At 40.5% G+C, this 20,737-nt stretch overlaps 1 protein-coding gene across 1 annotated transcript; it reads right to left on the bottom strand.

The window, feature by feature from the left end:
- Positions 1-720: 720 nt before the first annotated feature.
- LOC105488335 (RAB11A, member RAS oncogene family) lies at positions 721-20,730 on the bottom strand. Its single transcript, XM_011752285.2, has 5 exons — positions 20,566-20,730; positions 12,093-12,288; positions 11,665-11,858; positions 10,196-10,276; positions 721-1,105 (listed from the first exon to the last, which is right to left on the bottom strand). Exons 1-5 carry the CDS (start codon positions 20,603-20,605, stop codon positions 966-968), a joined length of 651 nt encoding a protein of 216 aa, XP_011750587.1. The 5' UTR covers positions 20,606-20,730; the 3' UTR covers positions 721-965.
- Between the last annotated feature and the right edge of the window lie 7 nt (positions 20,731-20,737).

Consider the following 20,737-nt stretch of genomic DNA (forward strand, 5'->3'; position numbering starts at 1 on the left):
AATATTAGCATTGTTAAAATAATTATCCATGCCTGCTGGTGGATATGGTGATAAAACTAGGTTGCATTTCACTTACTGGAAGGTTTTAAGACAAAATTAACACTTCAAAATTTGACACTACCAGCATTAAACCAGTTATTGCCTGAGCAATAAAAGGCCACATCATCTACTGCTTGGAAATTATTATAGATCATTTAAATCTTTTGGGCTGCCTGATCATTGCAACAGAGGCACCTGAGATGGAATTCCACAAGTCGCTCCAGTTCCCAGCCTGCCAGGCAGCACTGTTTAACTTACGGCCCCATAACCATACTACTAATGAAACCGTAACAATCTCTTGTGTTTACTAAGAGAATTCTCCAGAAAAAGTGCCCCCCCTCTCTAATCAACTTTGATGCTTACAAAAATTAAAAAACAAAATTTACTCAACTACATAAACCTATTAAGGCATTTTAGAAATTCATGTCCAGATAATGGAAAATTTTCAAGCTCTCAAAATCCTGCTATGTTTATAGGGCAATTCTTATATTTGTGGAAATATACACTGCATTGAGAGAAGAGTGTATTACCAATAAGCTGCTCTGTGGCAAAATGGTAGCTTATTTCTAAGGTCTTCTTAGTTTGATTTGATCAAGACCAATAGGCCTGAGCTTCAAGTGATCAAGTTCTATTATGTCCTACGTACAGTGACAGGCTTCCATGATAAAAAGTAAACAATAATTGAGGAATCCAAACATTCAGTTTATTAAACTAAGGCTACTGAAGCCATAGCATGAAAAAAAGCTGCAGTCATTCGGGACAAGTAGATGATTTTATAAAGCTAAAATCAAAAGACTTAGGACATGGAAAAATTCATAAGTATGAAGTAATAAAACACAAAAGTGACACAAGAATTACAAATATATTTAAATCTCAGACCTGGGAAATGGACTATACACAGCCTTCTAGGGGAGAAGAGAAATGCCTTAGATGTTCTGACAGCACTGCACCTTTGGCTTGTTTTCAGTGGTTGGTGGAACATGAATAGGAACCACATTGTTGCTTGGAGACATGTCATTTTCGCGTCTGTCTGACATTTGCTTCTGAGAAACAATGCGGTAAATCTCTGAAGGAAAAAAGAAATCACAATACTTAGCGTGAATAACCTATCATAGTTAGGATAAAAGATCCATAGAGGTAGGAGATATATTTGCATCAAAGACCATAAGGAAACTGAACAGAGAATACATAAATTTAAAGTTTTATTTTCAAACAGTCACTGATTAGATTCAACCCTTTAACAATTGCCCTTGGGGTAAGAAAAGAAACAAAGGTTTTTCCATTTCAGAGGGAAAGGTTCACCAGTCAAATAAATCTGTTTAAAGAGACCTTAAAAAGGTCAACCAGGCCAGGCACATCACCTGAGGTCAGTACTTCAAGACCAGCCTGACCAACATGGTGAAACCCTGTCTCTTTAAAAATACAAAAATTAGTCAGGCATGATGGCGGGTGCCTGTAATCCCAGCTACTCAGGAGGCTGAGGCAGGAGAATCACTTGAACCCGGGAGGCAGAGGTTGTGGTGAGCTGAGATCGCACTACTGCACTCCAGCCTGGGAAACAGAGCAAGACTCCATCTCAAAAAATAAATAAATAAATAAAAGAGGTAAACCAATAGCATTACATAGTTTATGGACTTATGGATTCCAAGTAAACCATAAGAGTATTTTCAGTCTACCTTTACCCCAAAAAACAAAACAAAAAAAAAATTGCCTACACACAATGACATTGTACCACACAAAAAAATAAATACCCAGCACTTTGGGAGGCCGAGACGGGCGGATCACGAGGTCAGGAGATCGAGACCATCCTGGCTAACACAGTGAAATTCCGTCTCTACTAAAAAATACAAAAAACTAGCCGGGCGAGTTGGCGGGCGCCTGTAGTCCCAGCTACTCGGGAGGCTGAGGCAGGAGAATGGCGTAAACCCGGGAGGCAGAGCTTGCAGTGAGCTGAGATCCGGCCACTGCACCCCAGCCTGGGCGACAGAGCAAGACTCCATCTCAAAAAACAAAAATAAATAAATAAATAAATAAATAAATAAATAAATTTGCACTATCAGATGCATTCGGTAGAGTACAACTTAATAAACATGCTAAAATCCCAATGGATTCTTGGAAGGGAAAAGAAGATAATGTGTTTATCAGTGACCTCCTGAACAAAACTTAAATTGTAATTAAAGAATGATACAAAACAGGCAACTTAAGATGTTATATGTAAACTCTATTTTTCTTTCATGACACTTAACAAAAATAATTTAGTGTCTGCCTTTTTCACTAAATGTTAAACTCTGTAAGGAGCAAAACTGTGTCTGCCTTACTGCTGTACTGCAACATATAATATGTGTTGTGATAAATAACTACATGAAAGTCACTAAATTCCTCCACAATAAGTATCTGTATGTAACACATTTGGTCTTATACCACACTGCCTAAAAGTTGTTCCCTCTGACTAGATTATAAAGTCCTTAAGAACAGAAAATGTACCTTATTTTTGTTTACTCTCCCAGTTGTCCCTTCAAAAAAACTACTCTCAAAAAGCAAGATAATTCTAAAAATGTGTCAAATTAACACAATTAGCCTCCTAATATGATGTACTACGAAAGACACAATGTATTCCTATGAAGGACACCATGTATTCCTGCCAAAAATATTTAAAACTAATTTAATCATGAGGAAATAATGAGATAAATCCAGACTGAGATGGGGATAAATGTTCTAAATTTGTGCTATCCAACGGAGTAGCCACCTATTTTAATTAAATAAAATTTAAAATCCAATTCTTCATCTAACTAGCCATATTTCAAGCACTCAATAGTAACCTGTGGCTACTCTATTCAACATCCCAGATACAAAACAAATCCATCTGTTGAGGCTCAGAAACCCATACTCCAAAATGGCACTTTGATATGCTGAACTAAAGAAGTCTCAAGGTCTCTCTGACCTTCTGCCCCTCCTCATCCTCTCTCCCCAGCACAGGATGAAGCTGAAGTTCCTTCACCTGCCTGAGATCCAGAGCCACCAAAAGGAACAATTATTTTTTCTTCCCCTCCCTGTAAGACCAAGAATGTAACCACACTTAAACAGACTCTTTCACGAGACAATGTACCAATTAATTTCTGTCCACTGATCCATTCATCCTCCCCAGTAATCCCCTCAACAGAATTCCTTTTCTCCTCCTTCCCATAACCTGTTTTGCCAGAATGGCATAAGCTTCTGAATGCCATCAGGAGGTGGGTCATCTCTCTGGTTCTCCCCGTGTACATGTTAATAAATTTTGTATGCCTTTTTTCCAATTAATCTGCCTTTTGTGAGTTGATTTTCCAGCAAACTTTCAGAGGTTTCTATTTAGTTCTCCCACAAAAGAAATGTAAATGATATAAAAATGATACAGCAGAATTCTTTTTCTTCCTAACCTCTACCTATCGTTTGGACCTTGTGAAAGGTCCAAAGCACAGCCAGGTGTGGTGGCTCACGCCTGTAATCCCAGCACTTTGGGAGGCCAAGGCAGGCAGATCACGAGGTCACGAAATCGAGACCATCCTGGTGAACACGGTGAAACCCTGTCTCTACCAAAAATACAAAAAAATTAGCCAGGCGTGGTGGCAGGCACCTGTAGTCCCAGCTTCTCAGGAGGCTGAGGCAGGAGAATGGCGTGAACCCGGGAGGCGGCAGAGCTTGCAGTGAGCCACTGCACTCCAGCCTGGGCGACAGAGCCAGACTCCGTCTCAAAAAAAAAAAAAAAAAAAAAAAAAGAAAGGTGCAAAGCTGTATCAGAGAGCTTTCAGCAAACCTTCAGAGGGCAATAGGGACATTTCCCTTGGCTCCTATACATGTGATCTTTAAATGGATATTGAATTTTTAATTAAAAAACAAATCTATAAAGGACATTCATTATTAGTATATTGAATAAATATGAATATGGATTGCACATTAAAAACTGTATAAATGGGCCAGGCAAGGTGGCTCATGCCTGTAATTCCAGCACTTTAGGAGGCCGAGGTGGGCGGATCACGAGGTCAGGAGATCAAGACCACCCTGGCAAACATGGTGAAACCCCGTCTCTACTAAAAATACAAAAAAAAAAAAAATTAGCCAGGTGTGGTAGCACCCACCTATAGTCTCAGCTACTTGGGAGGCTGAGGCAGGAGAATCGCTTGTCCCAGGAGGGGAGGTTGCAGTGAGATAGCACCACTGCCCTCCAGCCTGGGCAACAGAGCAGACTCTGTCTCAAAAAAACAAAACAGGCCAGGCGTGGTGGCTCAAGCCTGTAATCCCAGCACTTTGGGAGGCCGAGATGGGCGGATCACGAGGTCAGCAGATCGAGACCATCCTGGCTAACACGGTGAAACCCCGTCTCTACTAAAAAATACAAAAAACTAGCCGGACGAGGTGGCGGGCGCCTGTAGTCCCAGCTACTCAGGAGGTTGAGGCAGGAGAATGGCGTGAACCTGGGAGGCGGAGCTTGCAGTGAGCCGAGATCCAGCCACTGCACTCCAGCCCGGGCGACAGAGCGAGACTCCGTCTCAAAAAAAAAACAAACTAAACAAAAAAAAAAAAAGCAAAAAAAACTGTATAAATGTTAAATTTCTTGGATACAACATATGGTATTGTGATTATGTAGAATGCCTTTTTTTTTTTTTTTTTTTGAGACAGAGTCTCACTCAGTAAGCAGTGAGGTTGAGACTGCACCACAGCACTCCAGCCTGGGGACAGAGTGAGACCCCGTCTCCAAAAAGGAAACAAAAACAAAAAAACGGTGGGGGGGGTGGTTACTGCATAGGAATTAGTGTATTCATTTGGTTTTAAAGGAGAACATGCCTTTGAAAGAGGGAAATAGATCTAGTGTAGCAAGGTCCTACCCCCCACCCCCACAAAACTCACAATGAAATAACCTCCTCTAATCAGAAAGCTAGAAGTTACCTGCTTCCTACTTTCTTATCAGGTTTTTGTTGTTGTTGTTGTTTTTTAATGACACACCCAGCCACAAGAGACTTAAGTATGTGAATTACTTGTGGAACCTCTTAAAGCCAATCACTCTTTATTGCTTTGGTGGCATTTTTATTAGCAGACATCCTTTTTGGTAACTGGAGTAAATGCAGCAGTAATCCATTTCTAAAAAACAGTATGCTTGCAGACACCAACACTGCTCAAATTTCTTGCTTTGTAATGAGATCTCTTTAATTATTTACTTCTCTATGTTCTTTGAGAAGTCTGCCTTTCCCTCTCTTCCAGTTTTACATATATTTGTTTTTTTATGTAAGAACTTTTTTTTGTTTTGGTTCCCCTAATTTAATCTTTTTTTTTTTTTTTCTTTTTGAGACGGAGTCTCGCTCTGTCGCCCAGGCTGGAGTGCAGTGGCCGGATCTCAGCTCACTGCAAGCTCCGCCTCCCGGGTTCACGCCATTCTCCTGCCTCAGCCTCCCGAGTGAATCGGACTACAGGCGCCCGCCACCTCGCCCGGCTAGTTTTTTGTATTTTTTTTTAGTAGAGACGGGGTTTCACCATGTTAGCCAGGATGGTCTCCATCTCCTGACCTCGTGATCCGCCCGTCTCGGCCTCCCAAAGTGCTGGGATTACAGGTTTGAGCCACCGCGCCCGGCCTAATTTAATCTTTAAAACAATTTATAAAGAAGTTAAAACTTACAGTGGGTCACATATTTCATCTTAATTTACACACACAATTTACACTTGAAAAAAGAAGAGCCTCCCAGTTTGAGATCAGAGGGAAAGCTTAAAGATGAAGTTAATTCTTTATTCCTTAGCCACTCATCTGACTGAATGACCGAAGGGTAAATCCTTCTCTTTAGCCTTGGCACACTCCCATCCCATCCTTTTTCATTGAAACAAAATCTATAAAGATTACATATCCTTTTTTTAAATTTTAATTTTAGTAGCCTGTCTTTATTGTATCCTAGTTGTCTTTCCTTAATGCCTGTTCACATTTGAACCGTCAACCTTCTCAGACATAAGTTTTAGCCACTCCCATTTCCCCACAAAAGAATCTAAGAAAAGATACTCTTGCTGTCTGTTTTTGTTACTTTACATATTCAGTTGACTACATCTTACTGTTTTTCAACTTCTGAGAAATTAGTTCTTAATTTTGAAAAATGTAGTAATTCAGTTAATGCATCTCTCTTTCTTTAACATTTTTTAATGGAAATTTTCTGATATACCAAAAGTAGAGTAAGGCAGGGCAGTGGCTCACACCTGTAATCTCAGCACTTTAGGAGGCCAAGGCAGGCGGATCACATGAGGCCAGGAGTTAGAGACCAGCCTGCAACATGGTAAAAACTCATCTGTACTTAAAATACAAAACTAGAAGGACATGGTGGCTCAGGCCTATGATCCCAGCTACCCGGGAGGCTGACACACGAGAATTGCTTGAACCTAGGAGGTAGTCTTCTTGCCTGACACAGCAAGACTCAGGGGAAAAAAAAAAAGAATATAGCCTTTATACTAAAAAGACATCCTGAACATATTAATTACATGGAGAAATCTAGCAGACATCACTTTAACCAAGTGGTAAAAGTTAACATCACTGGTAATTAATAAGACATCCAATTATCACAAACCTGCTGATATGGTGCATAGGAAAAAAATCAGAAAAACCCAAAATGAGGTACGCAACAAAGTAACTGGATTGTACCCTTCAAAAATGTCAAGGTCAATAAACAAAAGATTGAGGAACTGTTCAAGATTAGAGGAGACTAAAGAGATATGACTGCTAAATGAAATGCATGACCTTATCTTGGACTTTGACTAATAAGGGTATTATTGGAACAAGTGGGAAAATCTGAATAAGGTCTGTAATTAAACATTGATGTGGCACTATTATCTCTCTGATTTTGATAATTATACTGTAGCTATAAAAGAGAATATCCTTGTTTTTACAAAATATACACTGAAAAACACTCAAGGATGAGGGTCATCATGTCTGCCACTTAATCTCACATGGTGCCAAAAAAAATATGTATATATTTAGAGAGAAGAGAAAGGATAAAGCAGATGTGGTAAAATATTAACATCTGTAGAATAGGGGTGAAGGATATTTGCAAATTCTTTTTACTATTATTTTAATCTCTTTAAATTTGAAATTGTGAAAATGCAAAGTTAAAAGCAAAAAGTAAAAGGTATGCATTAAAAACATCCTTTAGTGAACCTGAGAAAAGACAAAGCTGCACTGAAATTCAAAGGCAGAGCAATCTACCAGTCTCACTCTCATACTAGTAAACTACCTCTAAAAAATACCATCAAGCAAAATCATCTCATGGAGTCACTTTCAAATTCATGGGTGTCAAGAATGCCATGGGTCTATTCTGAAACCAACAACACAATTAACTCTGAAGTAACATGTAAATTTTCTGAAATATAATTTCACAACTTAAATTTTTGGCTGGGCGTGGTGGCTCATGCCTATAATCCCAGCACTTTGGGAGGCCAAGGCAAGCAGATGGCTTGAGCTCAGGAATTCAAGATCAGACTGGGCCCCATCTCAATTTTTAAAAATTTTAAAGCTTTTTTTTCTTTCAGCAATATCAAAATACAACATAAATACTCCCTTAAGACTGTTAACATTTAAGGCAGAATCAAGTGCAATAGTTACTATTCTCTTTACTGTTTTCTCTATGCATTCACACTTCCACTGGCATACAGGAGGAAGAATGTTTAGAACAAACATCCTAACACCTGCAGAACAACACAGATGTCTGCTGCACATCTCTGATCCTACAAACCAACAGTGAGATTTATGCAGGAAGCTGAGGAAATAGTGAATATAGAAAGGAAAAGTGGTAGCAAGTGAAACTAAAGTCTTCTTTGCTTTCAAACAACAATTAAGTTGTAACAAAAGTTCAATCTAGAGTGAATTTTAAGAAAAGTAACCATACATTCATCTTTTTTTCTTTTTGAGACAGGATCTCACTCTGCCCCGAAGGCTGGAGTGCAGTGGCATGATCTCAGCTCACTGCAGCCTAAACCTCCCAGGCGGAAGCAATCCTCCCACCTCAGCTGGGAATACAGGTGCGCACACCACCATGCCCAGATAATATTTCTTTTTTTTTTTAGAGACAGGGTTTCACCATGTTGCCCAGGCTGGTTTTGAACTTTTGAGATCACTGCATGTGGCAACAGACATCTGTGTTGTTCTACAGGTGTTAGGATGTTTGAGCTCAAGCGATCCGCCTGCCTCAGCCTCCCAAAATGCTGGGATTACAGGGGTGCATCAACATGCCTGGCTCTCATCTTTAAAGACAAAAGGGCTCAATTTTAAGTACTGACTAGTTCACGTTTGAGCGGATCAGAAGTTCAATGTTACAAAATGATGCATAAAATACTTAACTGCAGATGGAAGACTTAAGCTCATCTTCACTTAATATCAGAATAAATGGGCCAGAATTATAGCAGAGGAGATTTGATATAACATAAAAAATATTCCAACAATGAGGACTGTCTAAAAAGTTTTTTCAGATGAGATTTTCTGAGGCCTTAAAATGCTCACACATCTTTAAGGTAATTTAATTCACATGTTTTAAGACTATGACTCTGAGGAGCAGGGAGGTTCAATGACTTTAAACAGGGAGTAGAAGCAAAGTGATAAAGATGTAATGCCCTAGAACTCCTGGGTCTCAATCTAGCACTCTACATGTTGACTTAATAAAAGCCACACAAATGGATATAAAGAACACAAAGACTTGCAGACATACTGCATATTTAATCAACTCTTACTTGCTTAAAACAATAAGTGAAACTTTGACAGAGAACGTTCTAAAGGAAAGCTACTGTGTTCCAAAGACTGTTTATCCAACCCCAGCACTATTCTGATAGAAAACAATTATAATAAAATAGGTACATAAATCACCAATTTTCTCATGCCTTAATTGCTATTTAGCTACTAATTTACCAACTGTTCTCTACATACCAGGGATAGATAAGTACTTTACAGGTACTCATTTTTTAAGTCTAGGGCAGTGTCAAACCATTCTTTGCTAAGGGTTACCGAGAAAAAAACCTTTAGGTCACAAAAGTCAAGTCAAATCCTATCAGAAGATTTTATAAATATAAGACTTCTCTCAAAAAGGAAATAACAAAACTCCTCAAAATATGTATGAATTTTATAGATGGCGAAATTAAGGCCTAGAAGGGTGAGGTAACTTGCCTAAGATTGTAGAACTAATAGTAAGTGGAGGAGCCAGGACTAGAACCCAAGTCAGGCTTCCAAATCTTACCTCTTTGACTTTACACTTACATTTTTACAGTAAAAGAATATGTTAAAGTTAAAATCTGTTCATCTCTAATACAGGGGCTGCATACAAACAATAAATCAAAACTTGTTATATTGTAATTGGAAACCCATTTAATCATACCCCTGTATAGAGTTTTTAGAACAACGCCACGTAAAACTGTACTATATATTAAGACATTTTAAATCATGAGTTCTTAAAAGTAATATACAATTTAAAAGTATTTAAAAACAACCCATCAAAGTACTCATTAGAAGATTAAGACTATCTCACTAATAATCTGGTTATTTTAATAGCTTCATGATAAATATGAGTGAACACTTCTTACCTCAGAGGCTGACCTGGTCATTCACATTCCAAATCAGCATGAACTCCATCTCTTTCCCACTACTTTTTAAAACTTTTCTATATGCAATCATTGGCTGATTTTATCTACCAATTATCTCCCATGGCACAATATAGAATACGCAAGTGATACCTTTCTTCTGTATCATAGAAGAATTTTATTTTGTCACTATAATTTTTAAAAATATGTTTTTTCCCTAGCTTTTTCTTTACTAAATTTCAAAAGGGCATTTATATCTTTCTATAGCTGGGATCTCAATATTTACCTTATAAAAGTACATTTAAACATTACTTTGTGACCATGAAGAATGTAATACCTGAACTGAAGTAATCATGGAAGCGAATGAATTATTTTCCAAGTATTTTTCCCACTATAAATCAGATGAATTCGGACAACTGAAGCTCAGTGAGCAAGGGTTGTAGTTAATTTTGCACTCTAAACAGCTTTTGCTAGAGTAGCTCTCAAATGATAGTCATTCTTGGCTGATACATAGTTTAGTTGCTGATTAGTTTAAATTACCTTCCTAAAACTTCTAGTTCCTACTGGTGTAATCTGAAAATGCAAGTCTTACCTGTTAAAATGGTCTGAAAAGCAGCTTCTACATTTGTGGAGTCTAGAGCAGAAGTCTCAATGAACGACAAACCATTCTTTTCTGTGGGGAGACACAAAAATGTCAGTATTGTCAAGTTTTAAAACAAGGAATAGGGTATATTCAAGCCCTCGAAAGGAAAAATAACAGAACTTTTTAAAACTTAAGACCTCCTCAACTTATGAGACATTAAGGGAACCACTCTATTTACACTTTATTTACTTACTTAGTTTATTATTTCTTTAAGTAGAGATGCAGATCTCACTACGTTGCCCAGCCTGGTCTTGAACTTCTGGCCTCAAGCACTTCTCCTGCCTCAGTCTCCCAAAATGCTGAGATTACAGGCATGAGCCACCATGCCCAACCCTACTTACACATTAATATTTACACAATAATAGATTAAAAATAATAGTGAGAGGGCTGGGCATGGTGGCTCACTCCTGTAATCCCAGGACTTTGGCAGGCCAAGGCAGGCAGATTGCTTGAGCGTAGGAGTTCAAGACCAGCCTGGGCAAAATGGCAAAACCCTGTCTCTACAAAAAATACAAAAAATTAGCTAAGCGTGGTGGCACACACCCGTAGTCCCAGCTACTCAGGAGGCTGAGGTGGAAGATCGCTTGAGCCCAGGAGGTCAAGGCTGCAGTGAGCCTTGATTGTGCCACTCCACTCCAGAATGGGTGACAGAGTGAGATCCTGGCTCTCAAAAAAAAAACAAAAACAAAAACAAAAAAGTGAGAAAATGTCAATTGGCTCCTTAATTAAAATAAATACTTATTACATCTAAATACTACTCACTAGTAATGAATGACACCACTTAAAATGTGGTAAAAATGTATCCAGTGGCCAGCTATTTCCATCTCTTGCTATCCTCTCCATCAACCACATCGGCTATAATATCCAGTCAGAATGTTGTAGCTATATTATTTACAATAAAGCTATTCTTGCATGGGAAATCAAAAAAAACTGTTACAGAAAGTTATCCACAGCATCAGCATTAGAGCAAAGGCAAGACTTTCACTAGCCACAAATGCACAATGTTGTCTTCTGGCATGCTGTCCCTACCAGAACAGGGGCAAGAGACATGTGAATTCTTTATGAAGCCAAAAAGTTACAGCTTCTAAGCAGCTGCATCCCTATTGGTCCCTGACACTCCGAGCCTCTACCTTTCACTCACATAGAGCTCATGTACAGCAGCCTTTGTAAACACAGAAACATAACAGAAAAAGAGACAGGATACACAATGTTTATATTCATTTTTTGGTGGAAAAATATTCCTGTTTTAATGACTCAAAGCAAAAAAGCTATACAGTCATCACAAACATTCAAAACAATTCTTGCTAAGCATTCATGTTTACCTTTCGGAAACTATTATAACCTATTACTCTCACGGGAAAGGTATCAAAACCACAAGACACAATGGTAAGAAATATCATGGAATTCCTATCACTAACCTGCAAAAGCTCTTGCTTCATCTGTAGGAACTGCCCTGAGATGACGCAGATCACTCTTATTGCCCACGAGCATGATAACAATGTTACTATCAGCATGATCTCTCAGTTCTTTCAGCCATCGCTCTACATTTTCATATGTGAGATGTTTAGCAATGTCATAAACCAATAAGGCACCTACAGCTCCACGATAATATCTGAAAACAGAAACATATTTAATATCAGAAAACAACCACAAGATGGAAGCAAACACCAGGAAGAACTCAAAATATGGATTATGAGTTTTAAAAACATACTTATAAATAAATTTCTAAGGATTCCTAATACTAGAATTCTTAAAAGGAAAAAAGAGTTCTTTTTCCAATACAAAAAGTCAGCTAATTCACTCATTGGCAACCCATTTCACAGAACTTAAAAACTGTGAGACTTACGCTGATGTTATAGCTCGGTATCGCTCTTGCCCTGCTGTGTCCCATATCTGTGCCTTTATTGTTTTTCCATCAACCTGGATGCTTCTGGTTGCAAACTCTACTCCAATGGTGCTCTTGCTTTCCAGATTAAACTCATTTCGAGTAAATCGAGACAGGAGATTACTCTTTCCAACGCCAGAATCTCCAATAAGAACAACTGGAAAGACAAAGAACTTAATGTCAGATGAACAAGGCAAACACATTCAGAATACCACTATGCTTTCAACACAAAGAAGTTTGGCTTCAGAGTAAATAAAGCAAGAAAAATAAGGTATATGATTTTTTAAAAGGAATGGGGGCAGGGGGTTGAACCCCATGTTCTTGACCAGTTACCAATCAATAAAATCGATTTATTCTTTTCAGCGTGTTTCTACCTGTATGACTTCCACACATCATCTGCTTAGCACAGATACAGTATCCTGTCTTAAACATGCAGTTTTAATCACAGATGCACTTGGCACTGATGACAGGCATTAATTACCATCAATGCTATGCCAATCTTACTACTTTAGAAAATAACTTCAAAGATAAATCCTAAACTAAATGAACAATTTATGATATTAAAATGTAATATATCAGACATGAAAACAACAAAGGCTGTTAGTGGGTAGGGAAGGACAAAATGAATATACTTCCTTTCGTCAAAGACTGGGTGTGACCTCAGGACTCAGACCTAGACAATATGAAAAACATTTAACATACGAGGCACAGGGTTTATAAACTTCACCATACAGAACACAGAAACTAAAATGACCTTTAATAGTTGTATTCATCAGGGCCGGGCGCGGTGGCTCAAGCCTGTAATCCCAGCACTTTGGGAGGCCGAGACGGGCGGATCACGAGGTCAGGAGATCGAGACCATCCTGGCTAACACGGTGAAACCCCATCTCTATTAAAAAATACAAAAAAACTAGCCGGGCGAGGTGGCGGCGCCTGTAGTCCCAGCTACTCGGGAGGCTGAGGCAGGAGAATGGTGGGAACCCAGGAGGTGGAGCTTGCAGTGAGCTGAGATCCGGCCACTGCACTCCAGCACGGGCGGCAGAGCGAGACTCCGTCTCAAAAAAAAAAAAAAAAAAAAAATAGTTGTATTCATCAGATTGGTTCAAAGTTAAAGACCCCTCTACCAAAAAACCCACCCCACTAAAGATAAACAGGGGTACTAGGAAACTAATAATTCTGACATACTGTGAGTCAAAACCAAACCAAGTGCCAGGCGTGGTAGCTCACGCCTGTAATCTCAGCATTTTGGGAGGCCAAGAGTTCGAGATCAGTCTGGCTAACATGGTGAAAACCCCATCTCTATAAAAATACAAAAATTAGCCAGGCATGGTGGTGGGTGCCTGTAATCCCAACTACTTTTGGGCCTGAGGCATGAGAATAGCTTGAACCCAGGAAACAGAGGTTGCAGAGGGCTGAGAGTGTGCCACTGCACTCCAGCCTGGGCGACACATCGAGACTCTGTCTCAAAAATAAAATAAAATAAAATAAAAATAAAACAAAGCAAGGAGGGCATACACTTTCACTTATGACTCCATGATTTTTTGGAAAATAGGTCTTGATTAGATGAATTTGCTTCCTGTGATTTCTATAGGCAGCAGTTTACTTACTAAGTAGATACATGGAGATTCTTTTTCACCCAAAGTGGTATTACACTTAAGAATTTCAAAAACAATGGAGAAACAGGCAGTTAAGTTGTTTTAAGGTATTTTCTATCTGAATTTAAAGTTCAAAATGAGTTCACAGGTTTATAGAATCTGAGCTAGACATTTTTTCCTTTGTAAAATTGGTATCAGCATTTCAGGAAACATTATATTCGTTCCTACTTTTGACTACTAAGACTTCTTATCTATCTAGTTAATTGATTTAGACATCAGGACTAGAAAATCAAACATACAAAAATAAGGCCAAGGAATAAGACCATTCCTTACTAAAGAGATTGGGATTTGGTGGTACGAGTGGAAAGAACGGTAAAAACTAAAAGCTCACTGCACTCTGGTAGGAGGGCAAAGACAGTCCATTACACACTCCCTCCTTGCCACAGGAGCTGATATAAGCTGGCCTCTGGACAGTCTTGGACAGAGTACATTATCAAATGCATATCTTTCTGGCTTCCTCAGTCAGCTGATTCAGCAAGAAATCATTCAGAAGACAGTGAATCCAACGCAGCACAAAGAGTGGTTATTTCCAACTAAAAAGTCAACTACAGGGTGTCAAAGGTGCTATGGCAAACATATACATGCTTTTATTTGCTATCAGAAGAAAATGTCAAAGTTATTAAAGTGATGTACAAAAGCAATGCACTTTCAATTTCATAGGATGGTTATTTGATGTATTAGTTTCCAAGGTCCACCATTCTGGATATGAAGTCAAATTTCAGTTTCGGTTAATAGTCTACTATCAATAGGATACATTCACTGTTGCTTCTTAGTACAAAAGGCTGGATGTTTGCTAAGGAAATGGCCTTTGAATCACTCATACGAAAAAAAAGTAAATACAAAAAAATACATGACTAAATACAAACAAAAAAAATTAGGCATGGTGATGTATGCCTGTAGTCCCAACTACTCAGGAGGCTGAGGTGGGAGAATGGCTTGAGCCTGGGAGGCAGACATTGCGGTGAGCCTGGATTGTGAGCCACTATACTCTAGCTAGGGCAATAGAGCCAGAACTTGTCTCAAAAAAAAAAAATCTTCCAGTACTTTCTTTCTTTTTTTGAGACAGGGTCTCACTGTCGCCCAGACTGGAGTGCAGCAGCACAAACAGGGCCCACTGCAGCCTACACTTCCCAGGCTCAGAGGATCCTCCCACCTCAGCCTCCCTAGTAGCTGGAACTACAGGCACATGCCAACACACTCAGCTAATTTTTTGTATTTTCTGTAGAGACGGGGTTTTGCCATGTTGCCCAGGCTGGGTCTCAAACTCCTGGACTCAAAAGATCCACTTGCCTTGGCCTCCCAAAGTACTGGGATTACAGGCATAAGCCACCATGCTTGGCCAACTCTAGCACTTTCAAGTTTAGGTTTCCTCCCTTTTGACCTCCACTTTTAATGATTATGTTCATTATCTCATCAATCTCAACTCCTTATGCCATCATAAAGATAGTAAGGGAACTTTTTTCTTAATGTAACCAATTAACGTTAACACTATTAAAAAAGCACTCTAATCTGAAAATAACTCAAAATTCATGAATGTTTTAAAAAGTTATCTCAACTAGGCCAGGCGCAGTGGCTCATGCCTGTAATCCCAGCACTTTGGGAGGCCAAGGAGGGTGGATCACCTGAGGTTGGGAGTTCGAGACCAGCCTGACCAACATGGAGAAACCTCGTCTCTACTAAAAACACAAAATTAGCCAGGTGTAGTGGCGCATGCCTGTAGTCCCAGCTACTCAGGATGCTGAGGCAGGAGAATCACTTGAACCTGGAGGCGGAGGTTTTGCAGTGAGCCGAAATCACGCCATTGCACTCCAGCCTGGGCAACAAGAGTGAAACTCCGTCTCAAAAAAAAAAAAAGTTGGCCGGGCGCGGTGGCTCAAGCCTGTAATCCCAGCACTTTGGGAGGCCGAGACGGGCGGATCACGAGGTCAGGAGATCGAGACCATCCTGGCTAACACGGTGAAACCCCCGTCTCTACTAAAAAATACAAAAAACTAGCCGGGCGAGGTGGCGGGCGCCTATAGTCCCAGCTACTCGGGAGGCTGAGGCAGGAGAATGGTCTAAACCCGGGAGGCGGAGCTTGCAGTGAGCTGAGATCCGGCCACTGCACCCCAGCCTGGGCGACAGAGCAAGACTCTGTCTCAAAAAAAAAAAAAAAAAAAAAAAAGTTATCAGCTAGATACCTACCGTATTTGAGTATCATCGCAAATACCTAATACTAAATATCAAGCTGCTAAATGCATAAAAGCAGAATATATTTATTAATTATCCATTGTTTAATTAAAAATTTCTGCTTCTTCAACTACATTTAGTTTTATACTTTCTCTCGCAAACTAATTTACTGGACCAAAATATAATTCATCAAAGACAGTACCTCAACCCTAAAAGTTACCACCTGAAAGAATAACTGGTAATTTTCATTCTGGTTTTCATAAATTTCGAGACATTTCTATTCTTTCAACTATATTCATATAGTCCAACCTCCTCAAAAGTTTTTAATATACAATGCATTCAAGGTGGGACATAGTGGCTCATGCTTGTAATCTCAGCACTCTGGGAGGCCAAGGTGGGAGGATCCCTTGAGCCCAGGAGTTTGAGACCAGCCTGGGCAATGTAGGGAGACCCTATCTCCACAAAAAACAAATTTTTATTTCTGTAAGTAGGATAGTCTTTAAAAAAAAAAAAAGAAGCCAGGCATGGTGGAGTACATTTGTAGTTCCAGCTACTTGGGAGGCTGAGGCAGGAGGATTTCTTGAGCATAGGAATTTGAGGCTGCAGTGGGCTATGACTGTGCCATGGCACTCTAGCCTGGGCAACAGAGGGAGACCCTGCCTAAAAAAAAAAAAAAAAAAATATATATATATATATATATAGAGAGAGAGAGAGAGAGAGAGAGAGAGAAAGAATTATATATATAATGCAAACAATAAGGCTCAAGTCTAGACAAGTTTTTCCAGATTCAGCAGAATCTGAGTTGCTCAACCAAAACTTGTGAAAGAAAAACTACTAACAAGATGCAAGACAGCAAAGTTTCCATGATAATTTCTACTGACAATCAGCTGACGGTTAATTACTACTGACTTCCAATGTGATTGAAAAGAAAATGTCTTAAGCAATAGACTATGTATCCAGGTATTTTCAGAAAATGTAACTTTGGATTGGTGCCTACCACACAATATTTGTAAACAGAAATTATGACTGATGCTTACTTACGTCCCACAGGGCCTTAACCACATTGTTTGTAAATACAAAATTAAAGTTTTAAAAATAAAAAGTCTAAATAAAATAAAACTAATTCCCTCCCACCAAAAGTCTCACTATTGGGCTTAAATAAAGGTCATAATTTAGAATAATTGTACTGCTCGTCCCACATTACATTCCTATTTAGACCACTCCATCCCCTATTAATTAAAATATCCCTTTATTTTCAACTTGTTAGTTACAAACTAACTCCAATTTCCTCAACTATTGCATTTGCTAGATTAAATCTAAGTACAAACAGCTGCAGTCCATCTCAGTGAATAAATCTCTGTACAATAAAGTTATTTTAAAATAAAATCATTCTTCACTTTAAAGCAGGATACTTGTATAAATAAGAAATTGGCTAAATAATCAGTATTGAAGTTAAAAAAAAAAAAAAAGAAAAAAGTGACTCATATCCTGTAAGAGCTTTAAAAAATTAGAAATCTGGCCAGGCACGGTGGCTCATGCCGGTAATCCCAGCACTTTGGGAGGCCCAGGCAGGTGGATTACCTGAGATCAGGAGTTCGAAACCAGCCTGACCAACATGGAGAAACCCCGTCTCTACTAAAAATACAAAATTAGCCAGGCGTGGTGGTGCATGCCTGTAATCCCAGCTACTCGGGAGACTGAGGCAGGAGAATCGCTTGAACCCAGGAGGCAGAGGTTGCAGTGAGCCAAGATCGCATCATTGAGCTCCAGCCTGGGCAACAAAAGCGAAATTTCATCTCAAAAACAAAAAAGTAGAAATCCTCCTCAGCAGAAGTTTTAACACCCTATCTTAAACAGCAAAATGCACAACAAAATGAAACCATAACCCATGGAAAAATAAAATGCATTAGAAGTTTCCAGTTTTATGTTTTTTTAATAATATTTAAACGCTGTTGTAGTTGAACCTACATTTAAGGTTCAAAAAACCGACAAAGGCCAGGCACACTGGCTCACGCCTATAATCCCAGCACTTGGCGGGGGCTGAGGCAGGTGGATTGCTTAAGTCCAGGAGTGCGAGACCAGCCTGGGCAACATGGCAAAACCCTGTCTTTACAAAAAAAAAAAAAAAAAAAAAAATTAGCTGGACGTGGTGCTGCACTCCTGTATTCTCAGCTACTCTTAGGAGCTAGAGAGTAGCTAGGGAGGCTGAGGTGGGAGGGTCACCTGAGCCTGAGGAGGCCGAGACTGCAGTGAGCCTTGATTGTGCCACTGCACTCCAGCCTGGGGGACAGAGCGAGACCCTGTCTCAAAAAAAAAAAAAAAAAAAACTGACAAAACCACAGTAACTTCTTTCACATTATTACCATTTATTGAGTCCTCATGGTTAAAATTTTACAAATAGTCTCATTTAACTCTCACAACAATCTTGAGAGACAGGTATTTTCCTTTACATAAATGAGAGAACTGAGACTCAGAAAAGTTAACTTTTCCAAGGTCATATAGTAAATATAAGACCTGAGTCAGGATCTAAACCGAAATCTACGTTAATTCCAAAGCTCGGTGCTCTCAATCGTTGCTAGAAGGATGGTCTAATCAAAAAGCTGAAATACTTTAGGCCAATTCAGAATATTTAATATTCTTTGTTAAAAAATAAAAGGACCTTGTATAACCAACATTCCAGTTCAAACCAAATAGGAGAAATACCCTGACGGTCTATCTTGTTCTGAATTAATTACTTCAAAGACAGCCTTTATAAAGGCACACTACCATTATACCATATTTTAAAACACAAACCTCCCTTTAACCCCAAAGTCTCAAGAGATTCAAATAATTTCACTTCATCTCAGATACCTTCGGCAAAACGTATGCTATAGTATACTTTCTGTAATCCAGGTCTGAGTTTTGTATTTGTAAAATGAACTAAGTACCCTGAAAGTACTTTCCAGCATGGGGTGGAGGGGGGATACCAAAAGTATTCACCCTATACAATAGAATATTCTGGGTCAGAGGCGTAAGAGACGACAAGAGTACAACAGCAGGCTAGTATAACAAGATTTGCAAAGTATTGGGAAAGCAAACAAATCTTTCCTGCTTGGTTTAGTCAATCATTCTTAGCACCCAATGGCAAAGACAGAAACAGTCACCATGCTTAACACTCTTTAAACTCCACCCTCCACAGTAAAGCTTTAATAGCAATGGCTTCTTCCTCAGTGGTAATGATCTTTGTTCAGCACACTACTGATGGCTACCTTCCCAATTCAGGAGCAGAGACAGAGCATCAGAGTGAGAGTACATTCACTGAACAATAAAAGCATCTACTGTACTCTCTTCTTATTGAAAAATGTACCCTTTATCTTCGTTGACTAAAAAAAAAAATTGGATTCCTTCCGGACTCAACCAATAAGCAATTCTTTCTAACCAACCCTGACCCTCCGATATGTTCTATCCAAGGGCACTACATGTTTCCGTACCTTATAATAAATATTTAATGTGACCAAAAGAGCACACAACTTCCTTCCTACCCCCAACCTTTTGGGAAAGGTATGTGGCCAACTAGGGCTCTTCCCTTCCTGTTGGATCCTCCCAGTGTTGCAGCAGGAAGCAACCAGTCCATAGAGATAAAGCAAGCTAGTATTTGTGCAGCGCACAACCTTTCCTGCTCAGGAACCGGGCCTTCAGGTCTGGCAAGGATAACAGCCACCACCCATCCGCAACCTCTTCTCGCGAACCGAGTAAAGAGTTATCCCGGGTTGTGTGCCACTGAGTAGGGAGAGCAAGATAATAAAAGGCTAGGTGGGAAGTAATGTCAGCCTGCCGGGTCACTGCGACAAGTGCGCGACTGGGTGATGGTCGATCCCTCTTACCCTCCCACCACCCGGGTCGCAACGGAGACAAGGGAGCTCTAAACACGATCTGGGGAGGGAAGGTAGAGAGAGTTGCCAAATGGGGAGTGGGGGAGGGAGCGGTCAGAGAAGGTTAAGGACCGCGAGAACCGCGGGGCGGAGGGTGGGGGTGGGGGTGGGGACCCCTGGCCCGCTCAGATTTTACCGGGTCCTGGACCCGGGATGCGAGAAGCTTAGAGGGGGGGCCGAACAAGGGGAGGAGATATGCAGAAGAGAGGCTCGCTCGAGGGGGAAAGGGGGCAGATAAGAAAAGACCTGTAGTGGGAGTCTGCACCGAAGGCAAGGCCAAGAGGGAAGCGAAGAACCCGTCACAGGGGCTTCGGGAGAGGACGCCAGCCGGGAAAGGTGTACGCTGAGGGGGAGGGGGCGCTACACCCGAAAAGAGAGATGGTGGGAGGGGCGGCGGGGCCGCAGAACCCAGGGAAAGGAATTCGACGATATGCGAGAAGGCAGTCCGCCAGGGGAAGGACACGCAGGGAGGGGCTGTGAGGCCAGCCAAGGCCCACGGAGAGGTCGCTCAGAGAGCGGCATGTGATGGGGACCCCTGTCTGAGGAGGAGAGAAGCTGAGCTGGGTAGGAGACGGAACCGCACAAAAAGGAAGGGCTGAGGCAGGCCTCTATCAGTGCACGGGTGGCCGGCACGTCCGCCGAGTGTGTCCCGGGTCCCCGAACGGGGACTGTGTAGAGTGCGAGAGCCCATGGCCTCACCTTTAAAGAGGTAGTCGTACTCGTCGTCGCGGGTGCCCATTGCGCGGCCGAGGAGCGAAAGGGCGGGAGCAGCAGTGGTATCTGTGGGACCAGGGGGCGTCGCTGCAGGGGTAACCCGAACGCCGAGCTTCAACTGCCGGACTGGGTGAAGAGCCCCTCCTTGCCGCTGCGC

Source organism: Macaca nemestrina, chromosome 7 (assembly GCF_043159975.1).
Source record: "Macaca nemestrina isolate mMacNem1 chromosome 7, mMacNem.hap1, whole genome shotgun sequence".
In the NCBI taxonomy this organism is placed as follows: Eukaryota; Metazoa; Chordata; class Mammalia; order Primates; family Cercopithecidae; genus Macaca; species Macaca nemestrina.

Excerpts from the sequence above, each read along its gene's own strand:
- LOC105488335 (XM_011752285.2), bottom strand. The coding sequence starts at position 20,605 with ATGGGCACCCGCGACGACGAGTACGACTACCTCTTTAAAG. Across the intron at positions 12,289-20,565 it reads GTACGACTACCTCTTTAAAG|TTGTTCTTATTGGAGATTCT; the intron begins GTGAGGCCATGG and ends TTGTCTTTCCAG. Across the intron at positions 11,859-12,092 it reads TACCGAGCTATAACATCAGC|ATATTATCGTGGAGCTGTAG; the intron begins GTAAGTCTCACA and ends TTCTGTTTTCAG.